This window comes from Trypanosoma cruzi, genomic scaffold, assembly GCF_000209065.1.
Source record: "Trypanosoma cruzi strain CL Brener 1047053517167 genomic scaffold, whole genome shotgun sequence".
In the NCBI taxonomy this organism is placed as follows: domain Eukaryota; phylum Euglenozoa; class Kinetoplastea; order Trypanosomatida; family Trypanosomatidae; genus Trypanosoma; species Trypanosoma cruzi.
Genome location: NW_001849497.1, coordinates 122468 through 130491, shown reverse-complemented (window position 1 = coordinate 130491; position 8024 = coordinate 122468). Strand labels below are relative to the sequence as shown.

Sequence of the window (8024 nt, the reverse complement as noted above, 5' to 3'; positions counted from 1 at the left end):
TTCGCTGACTGAACAGACGCAACTGATGCATCTTGACTGTTGGCATTCTCATTGGCTTTCGGAACTGTTTTTTCTTCTACATTGTTATTGTCTTGAACCGTTGGTGTAACGACCCCTGGACCTGGGACCTCGTTTTTATCCTTCTGCCTACCGTCCGTCCCGCTTATTCCCGGTTGTGGATCGGACTTCTGAACGGATTGAGCTAGTTTATCGCTACCCTCTGTCCCGCACACGGACGGGCAGCAGCACAGGGCAAGCACCAACAGGGCGCACAGCAGACGGCACGTCATCATCGTGAGTGTGGTCGTTCGGTGGTGTGGAGCTGATCTGCACAGTGAGGGACATGGAGAGCAACAGGGGAGACGAGAGGTGCGGCAGACACACACACACAGAGGGCACACCACATGAGGAGAGGGCAGCAGCCAGGCATGCACCGTACGCCGCACACCACGCACGACACACACTCCAATCCACAGGCAGCAGGCACACACACACAGAGCCCTGCCGCAACACCAACACACAGATGGAGGAGGGAGAAGCAAACAGGAGCGGCACACAAGGCTCCACCGCATGTGCATACGGCGAGAGCGGTCCGTCGTGTCGGCACCCCTCGCGGAGGGTACGCACACACACAAGAGGAGGTGCAGCGCACACAGCAACGCAAAAGCAAAGTAACAATAAAAGAGGAGATCCCCGCACAACGTGGATTGTTGGTCCACGGGAAGTGCAGCCAATAATTCGGTTTTTGTTCTTCCTGCTTCTCGCCGTTAAAGTGTTGCAATAGATGTTTTTGTTTTTCCTTTCGTTGCTGTGACACCTGATTCCTCACCGTTTATTGCGGTGGAAATGTAAATATGTGAGTGGACTCCCACGCACCAGAACGCACCTTCGCTCCTATTTATTGGTGCATGGAAGGGCATGTGTGTTTGGTGTTATCTCGTCCATATATTCTTCTGGGTGCACATTCCCCTGCAGACTGAGGGCGGGATGACGCTCTGTCGCGGTGCACTTCCCTCGCATGCCGCCCACTGTGATTCATCATGCATCACCCTCTTTCACATACTCCGTGGTGCCACACCGTTGATATTATTGCAGCCGCTGTGATTCCGCGTATTTCACGCATTTGAATGTGCCACAATACATCCGCTCGTGTGGCCGCCGCATCCAAACGGCGGTGCCCAACACCGTGAGCGGCAGTCCACATCCTTGCACGTCCCAACGCAGTGGTGTTTGACTGTCAGCCAGGCGTCAGACAACAAGAGAGTCTTGTGCTGGCAGTACAACACACGGAGCTGCAGTGAATGACTCGGGCGGCGACGCATCTATTTGTCGCAAAGCAGTGAAAAGGAGTCGGGTAAAATAATGCCGGCTGCACTCACGACACCATATCCACAGCCAAAGCATGCGACGTGATGTGTGTTTCACTGGTGCTGTGAAATGCCTGCAGACGACGTCACTAGTGGAGGCATGCCACCCATGATCAGCGGACAGAAAATAATCGGCATGGGAGGCCAAAAAAGGCAGCAACAACGCCAGCAGCAGGAGCAGCTCTCTCCCTCTCTCTGTTGCCTCCGAGAAGTAAACATTCCACCAGCCACAGCTGACTGTGCCATCGCGACACTCCATGCACGTCGTGGCTGCGTCAACACATCCTGCTCCCTGCAGCGCCTCAAAGATGCCTCACTCCGTCCACTAAGTGCATCGATGTGGGCCGTGCCTGGGCTGTTCGTGAGGACCGCAACGATGTGAGGGTCACCGAGTCGCAGCATGTTTGTTGTGACGTTGTTGCGTGGCACCCGCAAACACACACACACGCAGCGCCTGCATCCTCCCTGTTGTGTCCGCCCTCTGCCGGAGTGGCCACACACACGGGCAGCAGCAAAATCACTTCACCCTCGACGATCCAAAATCAACACCGACATCCCTCGCGACGCAAAGATCTCGGTTGCCAGCACGGGCTTCCTGCCGCCCTGCCATCGACGCTGAAACACGGCACAGTGCACGCACTTATTTTCCTCGTGTGCAGTCAGCCGTTTGCATCACACATTCTTCGGTGGGCTGACGCCCATAAAAGCACACCACAAAAGGCCACTGTGATCACACAAGCTCTTGCGATGAGCGTCGGTGTGTGCATGGATCCGCTGCTCACACGTGCTGGCAGGCAGCCTGCAGCCGGTGCCCTCGTGCCAGTTCATCGGCTCCAGCACGGAAAAGAGAAAATGGCCTATTCCCCATGCACTTATTCCCACCAGCAGCATCAACACGCTGGTCGCCAGCCGTCATTCCTCAGCACATCCAGGAATGCCGAAAAGTGACGTGGAGCTGCCAGCCAGCAATGCCACAATCCCCGCACACATGTCGGCTCCACCAGAGAAGACACACAAACTACAAACAACACCCCTCACATGTCATCCAAACATCATTCCGACACACCGCGACACGCCAAACAGAAGTATTCGTCACTCCATGCACCTCCCTACACAATCAAATATTCCACGCACCACGCACGGCAGCAGCTCACACGCACTCAGACAAATGTTATTTGGATCAGTGTTATCCACGTGGTGTGGTGGGAAGTAAACAAAAGAGACGACCTGCCAAACCCCAAAAGAGTGCCACGACTGGCCGCAAGTCAATGGAACGCAGCCACTCAAATGAATTCAGTCCTAATGCCCTCAGCATCCCGCATTCCCCCACTAAAGCCCCAAGAGACGCAAATCAAAGGCATCGTCCAATAAATTCGCTGTGCAACACCAATTGAAGCCGCAGTGCCTCCTGCTGTCATCCGGGGCCGTTGTGGACGCCTTCACGGGGAAAGACACCCACCGGATATTCCAAACGACGCCGCACACCCGCGACGCATCCTGCGCTCTGAGACACGCGTCCCTCACTATCACCAGAGACACCCACGCGCCGTCCGTACGCAACAAATAGTCAAGGAACCAAGGATGTGTCAGGCTGACAACAAGACACCCGCCGACAAATAACATCGCAGACATCAACAATAGCACCAGCAGCGCCAAAAGACGCGGGTGAATAAGATCAACAGACTCATGGCGTAGTTGAAGAAAGAACTTGGTGGCGTCACAAAGAACCAAGAGGCTGACACTCTCTCAACAAGAGAGGAAAAATATAAGAATACAAAAAAGAGAAATTTTAAGCGTCCGCAGTCAAAGCAAGCCACTAACTGAAAAAAGGGTTGTGGGCGCACATAACCACACTTAAAACAACGAAAAAAACAAAAACAAGAAAGAAAAAGTGTGGGACGACCAGCGCACACACTCTCATTGCTCCCGCAAAGCCCAACAGGGTGAGACAGTGGGAGAGAGAGAGAGAGAGAGGTCGCCCACTCAATGCAATAAAAACAAAACAAAGAAACAGTTACGGTGCTCCGCCCATGCAGCCAGGCAGAACGGCAGCGGTGCATGTCGTGCAAAAGAGAGCACCAACGGGCCTGCATGGGTGTGCATGCATATATACAATGGGCACATTATGTGTGTGCTTCGTGGGGTGAGGTGAGGGCGAGAGTCCATGCAAGGGGACACACACAGAGAGAGGGAAGGAAAAGTGTGTGTGCGGGCGGTGCACGGCTCTCTCTCCCTCACTCTCACGCGGCCACCATCGCAGCAGCAGCCGCACACGCAACAACAAGAAGAGGCAAAAGAGGGAAGGTGGCGTGGGAGACCGCGGTGCTGCCGTCAGTGTCGCCAGGCGTCGCAGTGTCATTTCTCTTGGTGATGGTAACAGTTTCTGTTGGGGATTCTTCTCCTGCTTAAACTTCCGTTGTTGGTGATAGTTCTGCGGAGGATGATCGTGGAGTTGTTTGTGTTACTGGTGGGCTGCTGGTATTAGGCGTTGGGCTTGTAGTGGCTTTCAGACCGACGTCTCCCTTCTCCTTCTCCTTTTCAGCTGCATCCCCACTATCATCTGGAATTTCTGCGGCTTCTTCTGAATTAGAGGAGCCCTGTTTTGCTTTGGATCCTGACCTCTCCTTTGGCTGCTCGTTGGGCAATGCGGTTCCAAGAGACATTGCTTCCGACTGTAGACCCTTTTCTGAAGGTTGCGTGCTCTGAACTAATGGGGCATCAAGGGCAGAAGATGAAGAAATGCCAGCCGTAGAAAGAGGAGAAACTGAAGAGTCACCTCGAGAACTGCCACCGCCTCCTCCACTACTTCCAACACCACCATTGGGGTCCAAGACAGTTCAACCACCGGAACCTAAACCGTCAACAGCAGATTGTTTGCCACCATCAGAAGCAGAATTATCCAAATTGGAACCTTCACCTCTTTTAGAATCTCCAACAGAACTGCCACCGGGTCGAGTTCCATCAGATTCTGGTGATTGTGGCGGTCTTATTGCTTGGCCCGCCTGTCCTGCATTTTCTGCTGCTGGATCTTCACTGGTCAACATTTTGTCTGCTGGTGTTGGAGATGGGTTCCTTCCGTTTTCTTTTGAGCCATCGCGTTGCTGCGTTCCTTCTGAATGATCTTTTGGTTGTTCTTCTCCATCACTTCTTGTTACCTTATCTTCCGCTTTCTTTACTTCTACTTGTTCTTCTTTTCCTGCCGCCCCACCATTATCTCTTGGTGGTTGTTTGACAGAAGTTTTTTGAGGGCTGACATTCTTTAATTTTCGCGCATCTAACGGTTCTTCTGAGGTGTTCAACACTTCACCGACTGGATTTCGTATATCCAGTTCTTCTTCATGGCCGCCCTTAGATAAAGACTCTGAAGCCCTCGATAGTTCACCTTGTAGTTCACTAACACTATCACCAAACGATACCCCCACCGCAGCACCGCACCACAGCACGCAGAGGGCACACACCAGCAGCACACGGCCAGTCATCATCATCGCCATCACTCCTGCCACTTGCGTGCAGCCTTCAGCACAAACTAACAACACGTCAACGCAAAAAGCAAAGGAGGGACAAGTCACACAACCACCGCACACAACCACCGCACAGTCACAAATGGCAATGCACGCACCATGAGGCAGTTAGAATCAGTACAATTGCAGAACTCACACACAGTCCCGCAAACCAGAAGTTAAAAAGCAGTAAAAAAGCACAACAACGGAGTTGACACTCCGGCAAAACTCCCAAAAAGTAAAAAAAAAAAAAATCGATCAGGCACGACTTTTATTTTATTTGCCAAGCAGCACAATGTAAACGGCCACTGGTTTGTGTATACGTAATGCATGGACTGAATAAATCAAAAAAAGATCGTACTGTTCCACCAGCCCACACAACATTTCTCACACTTCATTGCGGCATCCGGCCTGTTTCTCCAATCCTCCTTTCGTGCAGTCCGTGGGACGCACAGCAATGAGGCCGGCACCGCGTGTAGGCAATGGAATGAAACAAGGGGAAGAAACACGTCACTCATGACAGTGTACAGCAACCGACTATTGGCAGAAAAACACAGGGATGCTGATTATTCCAATAGGGCAAAAGCAGCAAAAATAAATAAATAAATAAAAGAAAATAAAAAAACTTAAATTATTGACAAAACTCAGTGGGTAATGCTGGCAAGCTGCACAGTTGTTGTTCCAAGAAAAGCCGCAATTCCACCCTCCCTCACACTTCAGCAGAGTGCCGCAGTGCCCCACAGTCCCAGAAGCAGAAGCAACAACACCCGAGACACACACCCATGCACGGTGATGTCACGAATTTCGGCCATGGCCGACAAGTCCGTGAAATGCCCGTGCTCACAAAAACCGTTGCTCACAAGTGATGCCGCGTCGTGCTCCGATGGGATCTCTGGTTTCCCAGACGTTGTGCGCAAATAATACTGTGCGGCATCACCGCCACCCGACACGTTATCACTCGTTCAACATTTGCTAGGGCTGTGCTGGGCTCAGGCGTGGCTGTTGTACCATTCAAGGGCACTAGATCACTGTTGCTGAGTGGATCGGGGTCGCTGTCCGTGCCCACGACAGTGCGGCATACGTGTCCTATTCATGCTCAACGTCTTGTTAGTTGCTGGCGACTGCGTTGGCGGTGGACGGCTCGTCGTCTCTCGCTGAGCATGCCACTGGATCCGCTGCGCTGCCACTTGACTCCCCGGACAGCCGAGCTGCCTGTGGGGCCTCACCGCACAGCTGCTGGCAGCCTTGCATGCTCCAGCCGAGCGGAGTGTCCTGCCACTCAGCATGGCCACAGACACTTTCCAGTTCCCCGCCTGGCGGCAGCATCCCAATCGCCCACACGAGTTCCTGCTGCCAAAGACTCCCTCTCGGCGATGGAGTCGCTATGCCTTGGCCCGCTGGAGGTGCACGACGACGTCGGCGAGGGAATTTGCGCCGTACCGCATTCACTGGAGGATCGAGGTCGTACAGCTGGCTTCACATTTTTCCCATGACGCCGCGGAATCCCACGCAACGTGACGGCGGACGCTGATGCCGTCATGGCGCGATCCCTCCCGCAGGGCTGCGTCAGTGCCTGGCACGTGGACTTCCTCACCGCAGTCAGGCGACTGTACTGAAAGAAAGTGCGGGAGGAAAAGGAAGGCGCGCACACCGCATGACAGGCGCTTGACGGTGTAAAAGAAAAAAAAAACATTCCCGGTGTCCAGGCAGATATCGGGCAACGAATGAAGACTTTGTGTGCAGGTGCGATGCGACTCCTGCGCACTTTTCGTCAGGCCCGCACGTGCCCTGCAGATCACGAGTGGCCTTGTGTCGTTGGTGCCGTCCCTCCCTAACCGAGGAGACCGGCCCGCCGCTGCCTCCGCCGGAACCTCTTCCCGACGTGAGCGCCGCCAGCCCTTACCGACAAGCGAGGGGCGGATTGACGTCCTCCTGCCCAATCTGCGGCAGAGTGCGCTCGTCCGTCCACAATATGGAGGACACGCGCCCGACGTGCTCAGCCTTGCGTTCCGATAGTTGGAGAAGTCCTTGCACGAGGATGCCGCGATGGCTCCACCGTCTTCCTAGCAGACGCCTCGCGCGCAGGAAACACAACCGCGGGCACCGAGGATGGACTAGGCCCTTCCGCCAGTGCCCCATCACAGACGCCACGGGCTGCTGATCCCCGACGGACCACGGGAGACTCCGCTTCATCCACTGTGGGAATGCCTTCGTCGTTGAGAGTAAGGACTGCGACTGTTTGGAACTGCCCCAGCCCGCACGACGGTCAGTATGAGACTGGATACTTGCCACGTTTCTGCAGACGGCCCTTGCGGTACAAACTCAGTGCTTTTACAGCAAACAACGAAGAGGAAAAAAGAATATATTGTTTTGTGATAAATATTGGCTGCACTTCCTGTGGGCCAACAATCCACGTGGTGTGCGGGGATCATTCCCTTTTTTACTGTTATTTTGCTTTTGTGTTGCTGTGTGCGCTGCACCTCCTCTTGTGTGTGTGCGCACCCTCCGTGAGGGGTGCCGACACGACAGACCGCCCTTGCCGTATGTACATGCGGTGGAGCCTTGTGTGTGTTGTTTTTTAATTTTTACTTCTTACTTTTTAGAACTTCTGGTTTGCAGGGCGGCGTTTGAGATTTGCAGTTGTACTGATTCCATCTGTATTATTTTTGTGTGCGTTTCTGTTATTTTTTACTGTGTGTGACTCTCATTGCTGGATGGAAAGGTGCGTTGTTGTGTGTCCTTTCTTTTCTTTTGCTTTCACTTTGCGTTGACGTGTTGTTAGTTTGTGCTGAAGGCTGCACGCAAGTGGCAGGAGTGATGGCGATGATGATGACTGGCCGTGTGCTGCTGGTGTGTGCCCTCTGCGTGCTGTGGTGCGGTGCTGCGGTGGGGGTATCGTTTGGTGATAGTGTTAGTGAACTACAAGGTGAACTATCGAGGGCTTCAGAGTCTTTATCTAAGGGCGGCCATGAAGAAGAACTGGATATACGAAATCCAGTCGGTGAAGTGTTGAACACCTCAGAAGAACCGTTAGATGCGCGAAAATTAAAGAATGTCAGCCCTCAAAAAACTTCTGTCAAACAACCACCAAGAGATAATGGTGGGGCGGCAGGAAAAGAAGAACAAGTAGAAGTAAAGAGAGCGGAAGATAAGGTAA

General features: G+C 53.2%; 2 protein-coding genes and 2 pseudogenes across 2 annotated transcripts, besides 5 other annotated features; 1 reads left to right on the top strand and 3 right to left on the bottom strand.

The window, feature by feature from the left end:
* Tc00.1047053506969.21 (mucin TcMUCII, putative) lies at positions 1 to 293 on the bottom strand (the record flags this gene model as incomplete). Its single annotated transcript, XM_800320.1, has 1 exon — positions 1 to 293. A coding segment is annotated over one exon (293 nt), but the record flags the coding sequence as incomplete, so codon positions are not given.
* Positions 1 to 6361: a sequence feature (areas not merged during assembly with more than two copies in the genome that could not be assigned to a particular haplotype).
* On the bottom strand, positions 3608 to 4858 carry Tc00.1047053506969.10 (annotated as a pseudogene).
* Positions 5458 to 5503: a sequence feature (AT_rich).
* Tc00.1047053506969.6 lies at positions 5587 to 5934 on the bottom strand (annotated as a pseudogene).
* Positions 6362 to 6697: a sequence feature (heterozygous, Esmeraldo-like haplotype).
* Positions 6698 to 7604: a sequence feature (areas merged during assembly that could not be assigned to a particular haplotype. This can correspond to areas where the two haplotypes were merged or to regions with more than two copies in the genome that were merged during assembly.).
* Positions 7605 to 8024: a sequence feature (heterozygous, Esmeraldo-like haplotype).
* On the top strand, positions 7685 to 8024 carry Tc00.1047053506969.3 (mucin-associated surface protein (MASP), putative; the record flags this gene model as incomplete). The annotated part of the gene is made up of 1 exon (XM_800321.1): positions 7685 to 8024. A coding segment is annotated over one exon (340 nt), but the record flags the coding sequence as incomplete, so codon positions are not given.